The sequence below is a fragment of the Phyllobates terribilis genome, unplaced genomic scaffold, assembly GCF_046119375.1.
Source record: "Phyllobates terribilis strain yellow unplaced genomic scaffold, ASM4611937v1 Scaffold_4__5_contigs__length_816908805, whole genome shotgun sequence".
Classification (NCBI taxonomy): Eukaryota; Metazoa; Chordata; class Amphibia; order Anura; family Dendrobatidae; genus Phyllobates; species Phyllobates terribilis.
The window spans coordinates 299,481,482-299,501,205 of record NW_027362764.1 but is presented as its reverse complement, the minus strand read 5'-3'; the positions used below and the strand labels follow the sequence as shown (position 1 = coordinate 299,501,205).

The window sequence follows — 19,724 nt, the reverse complement described above, 5'->3', positions numbered from 1 at the left end:
TTGCTAAGCTCGAGAAATGTGAGTTCGCTGTGCAGAAAATTAGTTTTTTGGGCTACATTGCATCCAGCGAGGGCTTTGAGATGGACCCTGTGAAGGTTCAGGCTGTGCAGGAATGGCCTAGGCCTATTGGTTTGAAATCTATACAGAGGTTTTTGGGTTTTGCCAATTATTACAGGAAATTCATTAAGAATTTTTCTGTAATTGTTAAACCTCTAACCGATCTCACCAGGAAAGGTGCGAATACGGCCCAATGGACTACTGAAGCCATTGAAGCGTTTGAGTATCTCAAAGAGAGGTTCAGTTCTGCCCCTATCCTTATACAGCCTGATGAGACCAAACCTTTTTTGGTCGAGGTCGATGCTTCATCGGTGGGGGTCGGAGGAGTTTTGTCTCAGGAGAACAAGGGTGGAGTACATCCTTGTGCCTTCTTTTCGAAAAAATTTTCGGAAACCGAACTGAATTATGATGTTGGAAATTGGGAGTAGCTGGCTATTAAACTTGCGTTTGAACATTGGCGTCATTTTTTGGAAGGCGCTAGATTTCCTATTCAGGTTTTCACAGATCATAAGAATTTGATCTATCTGGATGCTGCCAAGCGCTTGAATGCCCGTCAAGCTAGGAGGGCACTTTTTTTTTCTCGGTTTCATTTTTCTGTTACCTATATCCCTGGTACTAAGAATGTTAAAGCCGATGCTTTATCTCGCAGCTTCTCTCCTACGGTCGGTGCCGAGGAGGAGGAGAGCATTTTGCAGAAAGGAGTTGTGGTGGCGGCATTGGACTCCGATTTGGAGAATGGGATTCTGAATGCTCAAGATGATGCTCCATCTAACACTCCCCATGGGAGGTTGTTCGTGCCTAGAGCCTTTAGGAGAGATTTGTTTGTGGAGAGTCATGAGTCTCGGTTGGCAGGTCATCCAGGAGTTTCGGAGACTAAGAAACTTATCAGTCGCAGTTTTTGGTGGCCTGGATGGCAGAAGGAAGTCATCAAGTGGGTGCGTCAGTGTACTGTGTGTGCTAGGTCAAAGGCTTCACATACTCCTGCTGCGGGGTTGCTTTGCCCTCTGGAAGTTCCTAGTGCGCCTTGGACGCATCTCTCTATGGATTTTATTACTGATCTTCCTGTGTCTGAGGGTTTTACTGTCATCTGGGTGGTCGTAGACCGTTTTACTAAGATGTGTCATTTGGTTTCATTCATTAAGTTGCCCTGACCAAGACACTCGCAAAGGCGTTTGTTAAGGAAATTGTGAAGCTCCATGGCGTTCCCATGGATATTGTTTCTGATAGAGGACCTCAGTTTGTGGCTCGCTTTTGGCGTGCTTTTTGTGACAGGTTGGGAGTCCATTTGTCATTTTCGTCTGGTTATCATCCTGAGTCTAATGGACAGACTGAAAGAAAGAACCAGGATGTTGAACAGTTTTTGCGTTGTTTTGTGGCGGACAATCAAGAGGTATGGTCTGAGTTTCTGCCTCTCGCAGAATTTGCTCTTAACAATCATACAACCTCCTCTGCTGGGTGTTCTCCTTTTTTTTGTTGCACTGGGAGACATCCGTCTTTTGGTTCGTTCTCCAAACTGGGGTCGGCGGTGCCGGAGGAGGAGAATTTTTCCGGTGATTTGGAGAGAGTTTGGAATAATGTACGTTGTAACCTGCAAGAGGCTAACAAGAAGTCCAAGAAGTATTTTGACAGGAAACGTAAAGAGGTTTTGTTTACTGTGGGTGACATGGTTTGGTTGTCCTCGAAGAACTTGCGGTTGAGGATTCCCTCTAAAAAACTGGGTTCTAAGTTTGCAGGTCCATTTAAAGTGCTTCAGGCTGTTAATCCATCTGCTGTCAGGTTGGATGTCCCTACTTCCTGGAAGATTAATTCTGTGTTTCATGTTTCCTTATTGAAAAAGGCTGACGCTTCTAATAGGGACGCCACTGTCACAGTTCCTCCTGTGGTGGAAGACGGTGAATATGAAATTTCTCGTATTTTGAATTCAAGATGGCATAGAGGGATATTACAGTATCTTGTCTCCTGGAAGGGTTTCGGTCCCGAAGACAACTCCTGGGTAAGGACAGATGATGTCTCTGCTCCTAGGCTTGTTAAAGCTTTCCACAGGAGGTTTCCTGATAGGCCTGGGCCTGGAGGATCCTCATAGAAGAGGGGGTACTGTTAGAACCCTCCTGTTAGTTTTTGCTATCTTGTGTTTTGCGGTCACGTGACCAGCTGCCTATATATTCCAGCTCCGCCCTTCTGGCTTTGCTGGACTTCAGTGTTTTTTGCCTGTCTCTCTAACCAGGTGCTTCGGTGCCTATCTCTGTTTAGTTTGCTTGGTCCTCTGGGACCTCTAGTACTTACTGTCAGTTTGTCTTTTTGCTCTGCAACAACTTCTGTTAGGAGGTGTCCCATTTTTGTCCCAGTCCTTAGTTCTTTTAGGGACCCCTCCCTTTATTCTATAGGTCTCCATTCAGACTAGCTGAGGACGAAGGCGGGTCTGTTCACAAGGAACAGGCTGCCCGCTACATCGTAGGGATTCAGCTTAGTCTTATTGTAGGGACAGCTTTTCCCATTCTTTCCTTAGTTTATGCTGCAGATCATAACAACTTGGAGGTCCCAGTGGAATAAAAAGACAATATCAATGCCCCTTGGAAGAGTGGTGGAGGTCGCAGTGGAATAAAAAGACAATATCAATGCCCATTTGAAGAGTGGTGGAGGTCCCAGTGGAATAAAAATACAATATCAATGCCCCTTGGAAGAGTGGTGGAGGTTACAGTGGAATAAAAAGAGAATATCAATGACCCTTGGAAGAGACGTGGAGGTCACAGTAGCTTTTACAAGAGCCATGCAGTACAGCATATTAAAAACATTATTCCCATTATTGGGGAGTGGGTCTCCCATAGTCTTTGCCTATGCCTTCCAAGCAAAAGCTGCCAAAAATTAGGACGGAGGAACTTGCAATGCTGGCAACACGGACCACGTCGAAAGGTACCTGTAGCATCGGCATCTCTGCCCCCTGCAAGGCAGAGACGCCGTCCCTCTCCCCGCCTGGCGTCCTCCAGCGCTCCTCTTCCTGCTTCTGCCGGCGTGCGCAGCTTCCCGGGCACTGTGCTAAGGGCGCGCGCGCGCTCCCTCCCTCTTAAAGGTGCCCCTCTTAAAGGGGAGAACATTCATGCCCCGCTTCTCCTTGAAAAATTTCTTTCTGGCCTAAAAAAGAGGGGTCTTAAAGGGTGGTACTGTAGCATCGGCGTCTCTGCCCCCTGCCAGGCAGAGACGCCGTCCCTCTCCCCGCCTGGCTTCCTCCAGCGCTCCTCTTCCTGCTTCTGCCGGCGTGCGCAGCTTCCCGGGCACTGTGTTTAGGGCGCGAGCGCTCCCTCCCTCTTAAAGGTGCCCCTCTTAAAGGGGAGAACATTCATGCCCCGCTTCTCCTTGAAAAATTTCTTTCTGGCCTAAAAAAGAGGGGGCTTAAAGGGTGGTACTGTAGCATCGGCGTCTCTGCCCCCTGCCAGGCAGAGACGCCGTCCCTCTCACCGCCGCGCTCCCCGCCTGGCGTCCTCCAGCGCTCCTCTTCCTGCTTCTGCCGGCACGCACAGCTTCCCGGGCACTATGCTTAGGGCGCGCTCCCTCCCTCTTAAAGGGGCCGCGCGCGCTGCCCTAAGGAGTCCCCGGCCAATTGCCGGAGGTCCTTCCATATATAAAGCACCTCCTCCAATATGGAGGTGCCCGAGCAATAGTTGATGCACAGTGTACTCACCTCTGCTTCAGCCCTCAGGTCCCGCTGCTAGTCTGACTACTAGTCTTGCCTGCCAGACTGACTACTCTCCAGCCTGACAGTCTGTCTTCCGTTCAGTCCGCCAGTCTGTCTATGGGCTTTGCCCGCCTGCTTACCTGGAAACACCTGCCTGTTACCTATCAGCCTACCTGAAGGCTCCTGCCCGTCACTTGCCGTGACCACCAGTCTGCCTACCTGGAGGCTCCTGCCCGTCACTTGCCGTGACCACCTGACAGCCTACCTAGAGGCTCCCGCCTGTCACTTGCCGTGACCACCTGTCTGCCTACCTGGAGGCTCCTGCCCGTCACTTGCCGTGACCACCTGACAGCCTACCTAGAGGCTCCTGCCTGTCACTTGCCGTGACCACCTGTCAGCCTACCTGGAGGCTCCTTCCCGTCACTTGCCGTGACCACCTGACAGCCTACCTAGAGGCTCCCGCCTGTCGCCTGCTGTCTCTGCCAGTTCATCTACCCGGATCTCTCGTCAGCCTGCCTGCTGTGCCCATCTGCAGTATCGGTCAGTCTTAGCCATCTGACCCATGGGAGTCACCTGCTCTCTTACAAGGTCGTCCCCAGAGTAGCACCTGGTCCCTCTGCTCGGTCCCTCCCTGGTCACGGAGTCGTTAGCCGCCGTACGACCTAGGTCGGTCCGAGTTGATACTTAGTTACGCCCCTCTGGGTCCCTCCTTGCACCGCAACACAGAGGTTCCACCACCCGGATCCGTAACAATTTGCTCGGGCCATGGAACCCGGTGGCCCCCAAGCTCCCTCGCTCTCTGACCTGTACCAGGAGGTTTCTCGTCAGAGATCCCAACAGGAAACCATCCTGAACTTCCTGCGGAGTGTCAACTCCCGCCTGGACACACTAACTGTTCCACCTGTGTCCGCCTCGAGTCGTGTGACTCCCGTTCTGGCAGCGCCGCTGCCCACCAATACCACGGCATCCAACCCAGGTCCCCAGCTTTCCGCACCTCCTCGTTTTGGAGGTGACCCCGCTCTAGCTCGGGGTTTCAGAAACCAGTGCACCCTGCACTTTGAACTTTTGGCACATCAGTTTCCTCCAACTGGGCCAAGGTGGCATTCATCATGTCTCACCTCACAGGGGAAGCACTGGCATGGCTAAATCCCCTGTGGGAGAGAGGGGATCCCCTGGTGTCCGATCTATCGTCTTTCCTCGCTGCTTTCCGGAAAGTCTTCAATGAACCAGGACAAAAATCCTCTACTGCCTCCTCTCTGCTTCGTATCCGCCAAGGGAGTCTCACCGTGGGCCAATATGCCATACGGTTCCGTACCCTCGCTTCTGAGCTTGCCTGGGACAACGAGGCCCTGGTGTCCATCTTCTGGGAGGGCCTTTCCGGCCGGATTAAGGATGAGTTAGCGGGTCGGGACATTCCTACCACCCTGGATGACCTGGTGTCGCTAGCTACCCGGATCGACATCCGCTTCCTGGAATGTGCTAAAGAGACTACTCGGGAACGAAGATTTCCTCGTCTTGCTCCTACTTTCCAGAGACCTGTCTCTCAATTAGCAACCCCCCGGGCACGCTCGCCCAAACCTATGCAGGACGACCAGACCAAGATGGTCAAATCTCGCCAAGAGTCACGCCGAGCCGAGGGGAGCTGTTTCTATTGGGGCAGTAAGGAGCACTTCATCCGTTCCAGCCCGGTGAAGCCAGGAAACGCCAGTACCTAGGACCGCTCGGCGAGGTCGTCCTAGGCAAAAGTAAACCCTCTCCTTCCCTGACTTTGTCTGTCTCCATCTCCTGGGGAGAGAACCGCTACTTTGAAATTGCACACCTTAATTCCGGAGCTGCTGGGAACCTCATTTCCAAGTTCCTGGTAGAGAAATATCATATTCCCACCAAACCTCTGGCTGAACCACTGGCAGTCGCCTCCGTGGATGGAAGACTCCTTCCGGTGACCATCCTGCTCGTCACAGAACCTATAACCCTGCAGGTGGGAATGCTGCACTCTGAGAGGATCTCCTTCCATGTGCTTTCCGGTCTCTCTCACTCCCTATTGCTAGGTCTACCCTGGCTTCAGAGACATGAACCCGTGCTGAACTGGCAATCCGGTGAAGTTCTCCGTTGGGGGCAGGATTGACATAAGACCGGCCTGGTCCCGGTCCGCCCGGTTCGTCCGCCCCTCACCCCGGCTAATCTACCCGGTTTACCGGCACCTTACTGGTCCTATGCAGATGTCTTCGAAAAAAAGGAAGCAGAGACACTGCCACCTCATAGGCCATATGATTGCCCGATCGACCTGGTACCCGGTGCCACTCCACCCCGTGGGCGTATTTACCCGTTGTCGTCGGCCGAAACCCGGGCTATGTCGGAATACATTAAGGAGAATCTGGCTAGGGGATTTATCCGGAAATCTACCTCCCCGGCTGGAGCTGGATTCTTCTTCGTCAAGAAGAAGGATGGTTCAGTACGCCCCTGTATAGACTATCGAGGACTCAACCAAATCACGGTCAAAAACAAATACCCCCTGCCACTCATCTCCGAGTTGTTTGACCGCCTTAAGGGCGCTAGGATCTTTTCCAAGCTGGAAACCTGGTACGGATCCGTCAAGGAGATGAGTGGAAGACGGCATTCAATACCCGGGACGGTCACTATGAATACCGTGTAATGCCCTTCGGTCTCTGCAATGCTCCCGCCGTCTTCCAAGAATTAGTCAATGACATCTTCCGTGATCTTCTATATTCCTGCGGGGTGGTGTACCTGGACGACATCTTGGTCTTCTCTCCGGACCTTCCCACACACCGGAGGGATGTTCGTCAGGTCCTGCTTAGGCTCAGGCAGAATCACCTCTATGCCAAATTTGAGAAGTGAATCTTCGAGCAGACCTCCCTTCCGTTCCTGGGCTATATTATCTCCCAGACAGGTCTACTAATGGACCCCGAGAAGCTCTCTGCCATTTTAAAGTGGCCCCGTCCGGAGGGGTTGAAGGCGATTCAGCGATTCCTGGGCTTCGCCAACTACTACCGTCTCTTCATCCCGCACTTCTCTTCCCGGACTGCTCCCATCTCTGCACTCACCCGTAAGGGAGCAAATCCCAAGGTATGGCCGCCCAAAGCTGAGGAGGCCTTCCTTTCCTTAAAGCAAGCCTTCTCCTCTGCCCCAGTGCTGCACCTTCCGGACTGCAACAAACAGTTCTTCCTGGAGGTTGATGCTTCCTTCTCCGGAGCCGGAGCGCTGCTCACCCAAAAATCTTCATCCGGTAGAATGGTAACCTGCGGCTTCTTCTCCAAACTCTTCTCCTCGTCTGAGCGCAACTACTCCATAGGAGACCGAGAACTGCTAGCCATCAAATTGGCGATGGAGGAGTGGCGTTACCTGTTTGAAGGGGCTCTATACCCAGTGATCATCTATTCTGATCACAAAAAACTTGCATATCTCCAGAATGCCCAAAGACTCAATCCGCGTCAGGCCCGGTGGTCTTTGTTCTTCGCTCGCTTCGACTTTATCCTACATTTCCGCCTGGCGGACAAGAATGTTAAACCTGACGCCTTGACCCGATCCTTCCTGTCCTCCGATCTAGAGGAGGAGCCTATTCACATCATCGACCCCTCCAAAGTGATGAGTATGGCCCCCTTAGACCTGACTCGTCTCCCACCCAGTAAGACGTTTGTAGCGGTTCCAGATCGGGAGAAGATTCTTCACTGGGGTCATTCATCTAAACTAGCCGGCCATGCCGGTCAGAAGAAAACTTTCCTGCTCATTACCCAGCATTACTTGTGGCCCACCCAGCGCAAGGATGTGGTAGACTTAGTCTCGGCCTGTTCGTCTTGTGCCCGCAACAAAGTTCCCAGACATCTTCCAGCCGGTCACCTCCTGCCTATTCCCGTACCGGCTGCCCCTTGGCAACACATTGCTATGGACTTTATTACAGATCTCCCTGTTTCTGCCGGCTGTACAGTCATTTGGGTGGTCGCCAACCACTTTTCTAAAATGGCCCACTTCATCCCTCTGCCTTGTCTCCCATCTGCATCAGAGCTGGCTAAGGACTTCTTCCTTCACATTTTCCGTCTCCATGGCTTACCCCTCCACATTGTGTCAGATCGAGGGGTTCAGTTCACCTCACGCTTCTGGAGAGCTACGTGTAAGCTGCTGGATGTCACCCTGGATTTCTCCTCCGCTTACCATCCACAGTCCAATGGCCAAGTGGAGAATATCAACCAAATCCTTACCAGCTACCTCTGGCACTTGGTTAATGCTCACCATTCCGATTGGGTGGACCTCCTACCATGGGCCGAATTCTCCTACAACAATCATGAGAGCGAATCGACTTCCAAGTCCCCGTTCTTTGTAGTCTATGGTCAACATCCCCGGATCTCGTTTCATGTCTCTGCTTCTGTGGACAACCCTGCCGCAGAGTCTCTGGTCAGCGAATTTTCCACCATTTGGGAAAATACTAGGTCCGCACTTCTTCTGTCCTCCGAGCGGATGAAGAGATATGCTGACAAGAGACGTCTGAATCCGCCTGAGTTCCATCCGGGAAATAAGGTTTGGCTCTCCTCCAAACATGTTCGGCTCAAAATACCCTCCTACAAGTTGGGTCCTCGGTTCATCGGTCCATTTGAAGTCCTCAAACAAATCAACCCAGTGGCCTTCAAGTTAAAACTTACGGATTCCCAACTCCTTCCACGTATCTCTGCTCAAACCAGTTGTGTTTAATTCTTTTCCCAACAATCCAGGTACTCCCCCTGCTCCGTTTTCCGCTGAGGACGTTTTTGAGGTAGAGAACATTCTGGACACCAAGAGGGTAAGAGGAAAAACCTTTTTTCTGGTAGATTGGAAGGGGTTTGGCCCAGAGGAGAGAACTTGGGAACCCAGGGAGAACATTCATGCCCCGCTTCTCCTTGAAAAATTTCTTTCTGGCCTAAAAAAGAGGGGGCGTAAAGGGGGAGTACTGTAGCATCGGTGTCTCTGCCCCCTGACAGGCAGAGACGCCATCCCTCTCACCGCCGCGCTCCCCGCCCGGCGTCCTCCAGCGCTCCTCTTCCTGCTTCTGCTGCTCCCTCCCTCTTAATGGGGCCGCGCGCGCCACCCTAAAGAGTCCCCTGCCAATTGCCGGAGGTCCTCCCATATATAAAGCACCTCCTCCAATATGGAGGTGCCCGAGCAATAGTTGATGCACAGTGTGCTCACCTCTGCTTCAGCCCTCAGGTCCCGCTGCTAGCCTGACTACTAGTCCTGCCCACCAGCCTATCAGTCCAGTCCGCCAGCCTGACTACTCTCCAGCCCGACAGTCTGTCTTCCGTTCAGTCCGCCAGTCTGTCTATGGGCTTTGCCCGCCTGCTTACCTGGAAGCACCTGCCTGTCACTTGCCATGACCACCTGTCTGCCTACCTGGAGGTTCCTGCCCGTCACTTGCCATGACCACCTGACAGCCTACCTAGAGGCTCCCGCCTGTCACTTGCCGTGACCACCTGTCTGGCTACCTGGAGGCTCTTGCCCGTCACTTGCCGTGACCACCTGACAGCCTACCTAGAGGCTCCCGCCTGTCACTTGCCGTGACCACCTGACAGCCTACCTAGAGGCTCCCGTCTGTCACTTGCCGTGACCACCTGACAGCCTACCTAGAGGCTCCTGCCTGTCACTTGCCGTGACCACCTGTCAGCCTACCTGGAGGCTCCTTCCCGTCACTTGCCGTGACCACCTGACAGCCTACCTAGAGGCTCCCGCCTGTCGCCTGCTGACTCTGCCAGTTCATCTACCCGGATCTCTCGTCAACCTGCCTCCTGTGCCCTTCTGCAGTATCGGTCAGTCTCAGCCATCTGACCGGTGGGAGTCACCTGCTCTCTTACAAGGTCGTCCCCAGAGTAGCACCTGGTGCCTCTGCTCGGTCCCTCCCTGGTCACGGAGTCGTTAGCCGCCGTATGACCTAGGTCGGTCCGAGTTGATACTTAGTTACGCCCCTCTGGGTCCCTCCTTGCACCGCAACACAGAGGTTCCACCACCCGAGTCCGTAACAGTACCTCTATAATTGGCAGAGGCACCAAAGGACTCCGAAAGTACGGCTGGTGACTGGTTACCTGGCACACTGGATAGCAATTACAATACCATTTAACTTCTTCATGGACGCCTAGCCAGTAAAACCGCTGCAAAATTCCTTCTAGGGTTTTCTTTTGGCCCAAATGCCCACCCAGTACATGCGCATGTTCTAGGTCCATTACCAGCCTACGATATGCCTGTGGTACCAGTAATTGCTCTACCATTTACCCATGTATTTTCTCGACTTGATACAACAAGTCTCAAAGCGTGGCAACACAGTGGCTGCCCCAGGTTGTTGGGGTTCCCCATTAAAAAACAGCACATTTTCCCTGGCCCCAGCCAAAGCAGGGTCTCGGAGTTGCGCCGTACCAAAATTGTCGCCAGAGACATTTAAGTCTGACAATTCAGGTCCCGGCGGCAAGTCTTCCACGTCTCCGGCCAACACTTCTACGGGAGAATTTTCCCCCTCCTCCACCAAAGTGGAGGTTACCCCTACTGCCAGCACCTCTTCCTCTGGGCCACCAGGCTCATACCCTGGAGGATGTAACCAGGTTGCCACTGGTGTCGGCACTTGTTCACTGGGTGGGACAATTGTTGGTCAAAGTACAGAAAATGAAGGAAAGTCTCTTCCAAGTATGAGTTCATAATGTAGAATCATCACCACCCCTGCTGGCATGTTTATCACCACTAGCGCAGTAGGATAGTCCTTTAAGTCCCCATGTATGCACAACACCACAGTTTTCAGACCAGTGTATTCACTGGTTTGTACTAGGCTGGCTCGTACCAGAGTCATAAGACTCCCCGAATCCAGTAGGGCCACAGCTGGGGTGCCCTCCACATCAACCTTACATATATGTCCATTACTGGGACCCTTGGGGGTACCAGTTGCGCAAATCCGTTCGGCATAATGGGATTGGCGGTACCCAAAGTTTGTGTCCATGGGCTCAGCCAGGTGGGGGCAGTCGGCTCTCATATGGCCTGGCTCCTGGCACCGCCAGCAGACTATGGAGCCCCTTTCTCCCCCAGAAAAGTCTTGAGCGGTCCTACTGGGCTCCACTCGCAGGGAGGAAGTGGGGACTTAGGGGTCCTTCCTGTCACCTTCCGAGGAGTCCCACCCAGGAGCTCTTTGGTAGCCTCATATCGTTCTATAAGGTCCATCATCTGGAGTGCATCAGTAGGGGACACCTGACCAACCCAGGACTGGAGGGAGTGGGGCAAAGCCCTCCAAAATTTGTTGGTCACTATGGGGTCCATCATGGCCTTGGGAGACAGTACCTCGGGCTGCAACAACTTTTGTATTAAATGCAACAAGTCATAATATTGTGACGGAGCCGGCTTGGAGGGGTTAAACTCCCACTGATGTACCGGCTGGGCCCGGACTAACACATCCTAAGTCATGCCGGTATCTCACCCTTGACGATCGTGTAGTCCACCATCTGCTTAGGGGGTAGGTCCTGAAAGGCTTTCATTGATCCTGGGGCCTGAAACGGAGCAATGACTTCTACCCATTGGTCCAGTGGTAGTCTCTCCCTCTCAGCCACTCTTTCGAACACCTCCAGATATGTCTCGACGTCGTCAGATTTCTCCATTTTGGGGATCGCTGCACAAACAGCTTTCCGGACATCATGGATTCCCCGTGGAGACCAACTGGTTGGTTTCCTGCTGCTTTTGATTAAATATCAGCTGCTGTTGCATAGCCAGCTGCTGCTGTTGCATGGCCTCAATAAGCACTTTTAGCATGGCCTCCATTTCTGCAGATTTCCCCAACTGGGTCTGTGCCACTCCTTTCATCCAGGACATAATCTGGAGTCCAGAGCAAAAACAAAAACAGCGCTGGCCTCACTGCATTGCCCGCATTCTCCACCAATTGTAGGCATTTGCTCTGGTAGGAAGCGGCAGGGATGCAGTAACGAGGCAACACACAGGCTTAAAGTCCAAACTTCAGTGTTTTATTCACACTTTTAAAAAAACAGGAGGCAGAAAAGGAGGGAAAAAAACAACAACGGCCGCCAGGTCGCCACTAGCGATGTGGTTATTTGCAGGCCACAGGCGACCGCCAGGTGCCACTCCCAGGGTTGCTTGAATCTTGTCACCGACCTTTAAGCAAGTATCCAGACAACAATACACATTCAGGCTCACTCCAGCCTAGCTCCTCACACACACAGAGATTCTCCACTAACTGGCTTATGGAGGCTTGATTGCTGCAGCTGTGTATGTCAGGTGTTGCGCTGAAAACCCGGAGAACTGGGGAAAATCCAGGCCACATTTTATTTTGCTAGGAGAAATATACCTTCCATCCAGTACTACACCTTTCACTGCACCAAAACGTGGACAATCACAGCATGCTGTGATTTTTTTCCTCAGTCCGATCTGAGCTGAGAAAAAAATCGCAGATGAGCAGGGAATCATTGAATAACAGTCAGAGTGCAATCTGATTTTCTTATCTGATTACGCTCATCCGTTTTTCTCGCAGATGAGTATGAGCCCTTAAGGGCAGAAAGATTACATTTGGATATTCTTTAGAAATAAAAAAACAAAACATATCAACATATCTAACATATAACACATACAGTATATAACATAACATATCATAACATAACATATCAACATATCTAACATATAACACATATATAATATATCTAACATACTCGTACAATACAATTTGTAATGAAATAATAATCTCAGAATTACTTGACTAAATAAAAGAATTCCAAAGTTTTAACTACATAAAGTGACTCACGTCAGATTTGAAAAGTGAAGTCCACCCTGAAGTCCCAAAGAGACTATGTCATTAAAGCATACCTGTCATTTCAGGTAACTTTTCAGTATAAACTGCCATGTATATAGACGAAGAATAACACTATTTCTGGCAATTTATAGTACATATTGAAGTGTAAAAATACGGTACCTGAATCCAAATGCTACAATTACAGCAATACAAAGCAAGCTGAATGTAGCACTCATGGTCCAAGCCACATAGACACACCATGGAGGTAAAACTTTGTTCCCATGGAGAACAGAATTTTCAAACAAGCTGTGACCTAAAAAGACAAAATCCAAAATAGCTTTATTTTAACCATTCTAGGGAGGAATAATAAACATTTTGAAATGTCTGTCCAACAAAACTATTTCCAGTGCTTTTAAGAACTTTTTGATCAACTAATGCTATTTCTCATGGAGAACACACCACCTGAGGATCTCTACCTATAGTTACAAGATTAAAATAATCTGATTATTAATGATAATGGATGATTTATATATTTAAAATCCACCATAAATACTGATTTATTATTTATCTCATTCTTCTAAAACTCTCACAGTCGTTGTAGCAAATGTTTAAAATTAATTATATTTCTTTGTAGATTATTTGGAGCTCAGTATCACAATTATCTCAACAGGGTATATATACATATATTACAGAAGTATATTATCAGCTGTTACACACTGGAGATAAGCAATGCTTAGAGCATACAGCTTCATTCAATGCACAGCAAACACTGCCAGGTACTGCAGAACAACTCTTATTCAGTGTGCTGTGCAGCTCCAATCAATGTTTACTCTGGCTGCCACAGAATCCTATAATAGCTGATCGTGAGGGTGCCGAGGTCTTGTACCACAACTACAGACATTTCTATTCAATATCTTATATGACACATTATCTTTTTGATACTTTTCTGCTGCAAATACAGGACTTAAAGGGTTGATCCACTAATTTTATATTGATGACCTATCCTAAGGTCATCATTATCTTTAGGATAGGTCATATTAATAAGATAGGTCATTAATATCAGATCAGTGTGGTACTAACATCTGGCACCCCCACTGAACAGCTAATCCTGGTGCCGTTGGTGACCGGATGTTAGCAGTTGCATAGCTGAACAGTATATTGTAGAGCCCGGGGGGGGGGAATGGGGAGTACTCGGCGCCCGGGCCTTGTTACGGCCTGACCCTTGGGGATGTCGCGGTGGTCAGCTCCCGGGGCCGTACCCTGGGCCTCTCTTTTAAAAGGGTGGATGATTATGTTACTAAGTTCGTGACGCCACCTGTGGTGTCTGGTGAGGATCACCAGCGCTGCGGCAGACCACTGAGGCCGGTGTTAAGGCAGCTTGCGTGGTATAGCTCCCCACAGGTGGAGCTAGGCCTCAGGGCAGCGGGGATGTAAGGATGCGCCACAATATCACTTCAAATGAATAGGCGTGGATCTATAGTAACCTGCCACAGAAAATGCCCAATTGCTGTACTGTACAGGACCACAACTGCTGACACCTGGGAGCCACTGCCACCATGAAAGGGGTCCCGGGTGTCGGAATTAATATAAAAGTAATTGAACAATTCTTTAAAGTAGCCCTTCTCATTACTCCTAATGAAATACTATAGCACAACAATATGGTGATTTCTGCCAATACCTTCTATTTGATGGACACATATTATTTCACTAACTCTTCATCTGATTAATATTCTTCCTGTTCTCTTGGCCAGTATTCTTGTGTCGAGGTTTGGTGCTTTATTATTTATGATTCTCAATATTAAGTTAAGGACTAGCTTTATTTTTTATCTCAATAGAATTTCACCTGTTGCCATTTATACATTAGAAATTGGCCTGATCAGCTACTGTTTCTGCCATCTTAGATGGGGGTTCTGCTGATACAAATTTATGTTTGTGCTTTAATTCAATTTAATCTGTTTTGTATTTTATATTTTGGTCATGTCATTATTTGAATTTATAGTTAATAAGGTATTGATTTATATTTGGAGCGTTAGTCCATACTTTGCAAACATGTATTTTTTTCTATAAAATAAATCATCAATGAATTGTGATCATACAACCACTTTAAAATGATTAAATAAAATAAAGTTGAGTAATTTTTTTTACACCTAAAAACTACCTAAAACCTATAGGGAGTCAATAAGTGGTTAAATTGCAGAGCGTTTATGATTCTGAAGTGTCTACAGTACCATGCTGTTCATAAATAATATCTAAATACCATAGCCAAGGCAGAATGGCTTATTGGTGCCCCTCCTTGCACCCAGCATAAACATTTTTAACTGTGACACATGAAGCAAAGATTTCCACTTGGCATTAAAGCTGCATCTTGTTTTGTACCTGGTGAATATTGTGAACAAGAGCTATTTTCACAATCCTTGAATTCCGTTTGACCAGGTTTAACACCATTATTTGAACTACAATCTTCAAATCCACTTGAGCTTTGAGTAGAAACTGATGGGCATCGACTCTTGTACCCCCTGCTCCCGTTTCCAAAGTGAATGCTTGAAGTAGAAAAATCTCTCTGCATACAGGAAAACAGAATATGTGAGATTTAAGATCATGTGTGTACTAGAACATCATCAATCAATAAGTACAGAACTGTAAAAGGTGTAACTGCAGAGTATAAATGAACAACATATCAGTGAAATCAAGCTTACACTGCTCAGCATAAATGAGTACACCCCCTTTGAAAAGAAAAGTTTTAATCAATTTCTCACTGAACACAAGAACATTTTCCACAGTATTGTGTCACAGGAAACACTCATCATGGTTTGGTTTTCTATTTCTGTAGCTAACAGCAGTGAACTTGCATGTCAACTTTCTTCAACCCTTCTTATCAGAAGATGCTCTTGTTTAAGTGTTAACCTCTCTGTGAGATGGGTGCAGTTGCATCTTTGTTAAATTTTTGCATCACTTTGGTACAGTATTCTGACGATAAGTGAAGCTTTGCTGATCTTCTACTAGCTGTTACCCATCTTTTTTTACGTAAAGAAATTATTTTCTTTCTCAGGTATTGTCACATTTCTCTTCCATGTGGTGCCATAGCTGACTGCATGAAATGGGAAGGAGTTTTCTTTATTAAGTAACGCCCTTTTATAGTCAACTATCTGCTGGACACCTGTTTAATGAATAATTAAACTTACATGTCGTTGATTTCTTGTTAATTATAAATCTTGTAGTCTAAATTTTAGCCTTGCTTCTAAGACTTCCATTGCCGTGAATTTGCTAGTAAAATTACTTTTGTTGGAGGTGCAAAAAAACAAATCAATGGCCCACATTTGTGGGAGCTTTTTGTAGTGTGGTATCCCATAGAAAATGTTTATTCTAAAAGGAAACTAAAGGTTTTCTGAGAAATCGGTTGGGGTATACTCATTTATGCTTAGCCCATAATGATTCTGAAAAATGCCCAGATTTTAAAACTGAGAAAAGTTCTGAAGTTCAAAATAGGCTGGAGATGAAAGTGTCCTCAATCATCATATATACCTCATATTTCTTTTTCCAAGCATCATATGCCCAATACTGGAAATGTTGCCATGTCAAATTGGATTCGAACATAGTATCAGCTGCTGACACAGAATGCTGATAACCTAAAATTAGCAAAAAAAGGATAAATGGATTACATGGACAAATTCAATTAACAATTGAAGTAAAACATTCTTAACAGAAAAGAAAACTCCCACTGTACAGGACATACTGCAGAACTTAACATTTTATATACTCTGGAATGTTTGTTTTTTGCAGAAAAAATATACACGTAATGTCATGTAAATACTCTGTAGTAACATTGTCTGTCAAAGTCAATGACTAGACCTACAGCCTTGGCCAATAGCTTTGAGACTGACACAATTTTTTTGTTTTCACAAAATCTGTTGGTTCAGTGTTTTTAGATGCTTTAGTCAGATGTTTCTACTGTTACTGAAGTACAATTATACGTATTACATAAATTAAAAATAGATTCCGGGTCAAATCCTGAATTATTGCAACCTATTATCAACTAATTAGTGCTTAGCGTTTATAACAATTTTTGTGTTTTTTTTTAATCGGCTCACTTTTTGAGGATTAACCACACAGTCTCAATGGGACTGAGATCTGGGGAGTTTCCTTGACATGGACCCAAAATTTCAATGTTGTGTTCACTGATCCACTTTTGCCTTGATATCACTTCTGCCTTGTGACATGGTGCTCCATGTTAGAAAAAAACATCGTTCATCACCAATTTGCCCCTGGATCATTGGAAAAAGTTGCTCTTGGAGAATGTTTAGCTACTAATCTTTATTCATGGCAGTGTTCTTAGGAAAAAATGTGAGTGGGCCCACTTTCTTGGATGAAAAGCAACTCCACACATGAATGGTTTCAAGATGTTTTACTTTTGGATTGATACAGGACTCATAGTATCATTCTTCCAGATGTCCCAAACATAATAGTACATGGGTCCTCTGCAGTCCAATCCTTGTAGGGCAGACCGCTGGGGCTGATGGTGTATGCAGCTAAGGTAGTGTGACTCCCCACGGGAAGAGTGCAGCCCCAGGGCAGTGTAGTTGATGGTGGGAGTGATGGTGCGAGCGTCCCAGCACTAGTAGTGCGGGTGCGACGATGAAGCACAGAGATGTGGGGTTGCAGTTCAAATTCTTTACTCACAGTTCTTTATATTCTTAGTCATTCCGCCGGCAATGACTGCCCAAGCCGTGCTGCGTCCACCAGGCAGGGGGCTCGGTCAACCCCCAGGTAATTCCAGAGTGTGGCACAGGACTCCCTTGTATTCCTTTCTCTGGCCGTGCCCCACCAGTGACACTACTTTTGTCCAGCTGCCTCGAGTCTTTTCTTGGGAGGCTGGATGTCCACTTCCCTGACCCTATGTGGTGTGCCTTTCTAGTAGGTGTAGTGAGGGGTCGCACCAAGATGTGATCACGACCGCCGGTCCTTGGCTGAGGATTAGTCGCCTCCACGAACTTGGGATCCGGTACCCTGTTCTGCCAACCCGTCACCCGCAATCTCCTGGGCCTTTGGGGTTCCTTCTGCCCTCGTGTCTCTGGGCCTCTCTGGGTGTTCTGTTCCTTTCGGTTTCTGTTCCTTCCTGTTCCTTTCTTCTGGCTCTGGCCTTCACTCTAGGCCTGCCTCGTGGAGCTGGGCCCAGACTGAGCCACAGCTCCCTGTCAGCCCTCCTGGCTGAACTCCTTCTCTCCTCCTCCTCACTGTCTGAACTCACTTCTTCTACTCCCAGAACTAAGATGGTGCCCACCTTTTATACCTCCCTCTCTGTGTATGAGCCCAGGTGACTTGCAACCAATGGGCTCCTGCCTATGCCAAGAAACCGTCCCCTCCTGCTCCTACATCACTGGGTTTTCCTCCCCCCTCCCCACTCCAGCCAGGGACAGATTCTGTCGTGCCTGCATTACTGTCTAATGGGAGCACCGTTGAGCTGTCCCCCGGAAATGGGTGTGTGTGATGCATGCAGCCTACCGAGCCCTGGTCCACACACCATCCTTACCCGGGAGTGGAATATCACACCTCTGGCAGAGGTGCAATACCCCTGTAGCGGCCGAACCATCGGGGCGCTACATTCCCCCCTGGTAAACCACAGCACGTCCTCGGGCTGGAAAAGAGTAAAGACAATTAATTTACAAGACATGCAAAACTTTTTCAAAACTTTTCAAATAGAAAACGGACGACATTATTTAATTCCCTTTATGGGAAACACTTTCCTCTTTTTCAACATTTTTCTTTCACTAGATATGGTCATTACTACCGGAACTCTTTTGTCATATAAAACACCTTACCAAACATTTGCATTATTACTTTAGCAGCATACAAAACTTTTCATTATAAAACATCTTTAAGTAAACATATTCTTGGGTACTGGCCGCGGTGCAACTTGTGACCAGGTGTTCTTTCTTCTTAAAGGTGCAACAGTCCAGTAAATTTGTCTCGAGGTAGACGTTGCAGTCTTTTTATAAAACCAGTAGGGGGCGCTTTAGGAAGCGCAACTATTTACAGGGATGGTTGCTCTCAGTCCTCGGCCAGGTAGGGAAAGGGATGGCCGTTCTCAGTCCCCAGCCAGGTAACTTAGGGGATGGGGCAACTTTTCAAACCGGTAACAGTCCCACAACAGTTCTGATACTCTGACGGGTAACTATATACAGTCACACTTTACCATTTACTGGTAATGGTGTCCTCCTGATGCTCCTTGCTCCTCCGGGTAGTCTTCAGGCCCGTCCGGACCCTCCTGGCACTCGGTGTCTGAGCGGTACTGCAATTCCTCCTCAGTTAGCCGGTGGACGTGAAGGGCGTACAGTCCTTTGGCGCCCTTGTGCCGGGTGTAGGTGACTACGTCACCAGGGTACAGGTCACGTCCGTGATGTCCCTCTGGCAGGTGGCTCTCGACATCCCTTCTTGTCATGAAGACGTTGTTCGTGGCCTCCGGGTCTCTAATGAAGCTCCAGCCGTGCTCCAGCTGAAACTTTACTATGGTCCCGGTGGCTCGGGGACCGCGGGCGGCTTGGGGATTCTGACGAGCTCTCCGTTTCTGTTCTGCGCTCCGGGCTTGGAGTCGCTCCCCCCTGATACGCCTCTCCCGCCGCTCTCTCTCGAAGGTCGCCAGCTGCTGACGGCAGGACTCCAGGCGACGGGCTGCGTCCGCCCGGGTTTCCTGGGTGAACCCCATTAGGTTTTCGCCAGTGGGGTCCCACTCAAACTGGATGTCCTGTAGTGGGAGCGGGGTGACTTCCACAGGCTCCGGAGCAGGTATCAGGGGCTCGCGCGGGGGTTGAGCTCTCCATGGGTGGCCGCTGGACAGCTCGGCCGGCCACACCAGGGGCAGTCCATCCGGGCCGGTGTGCTGAGCGAATAGATCCGCGCCCAGGGGTGGTATGGCAGGGGACCCCAGTCGGGGAGCAGCGCCCGGGGGCACTCGGGCCTGCGACCAGGCCGATGGATGTCTGCTGGTCGTGCTCGGGGGTGGCGCAGCCAAGGTAGGGGGCGCTGGTGAGGCAGCGGCGCCCGGGTGCACTAGGCCTTGCGTCCCGGCCTGTGATGTCTCTCTCTTTACTGCGCCCGGGGTTAAAGGGCACGGCGCGGAGCGGGGCGTAGCCGCGGCTCTTGCCGCCTGAGGCCTAGCTGGGAGTAGCAGAGGCGTGGTGGCAGGTACGGTTCCCGGCGCTTCGGGTCCCGCAATGGGAGGCGGGGGCAGACTTGCGGCTTCAGGGCTTGGGG

The 19,724-nt window shown here is 49.2% G+C and overlaps 1 protein-coding gene across 1 annotated transcript in view; it reads right to left on the bottom strand.

The window, feature by feature from the left end:
• Positions 1-19,724, bottom strand: part of PKD1L1 (polycystin 1 like 1, transient receptor potential channel interacting) — an 808,959-nt gene that overhangs the window by 317,458 nt on the left and 471,777 nt on the right. The window contains exons 47-49 of the mRNA XM_073676922.1: positions 15,999-16,102; positions 14,853-15,036; positions 12,657-12,789 (exon numbers count right to left, since the gene is read on the bottom strand). Coding sequence (XP_073533023.1) covers positions 12,657-12,789; positions 14,853-15,036; positions 15,999-16,102 — 421 coding nt within the window. The remainder of the gene's footprint in view (positions 1-12,656; positions 12,790-14,852; positions 15,037-15,998; positions 16,103-19,724) is intronic.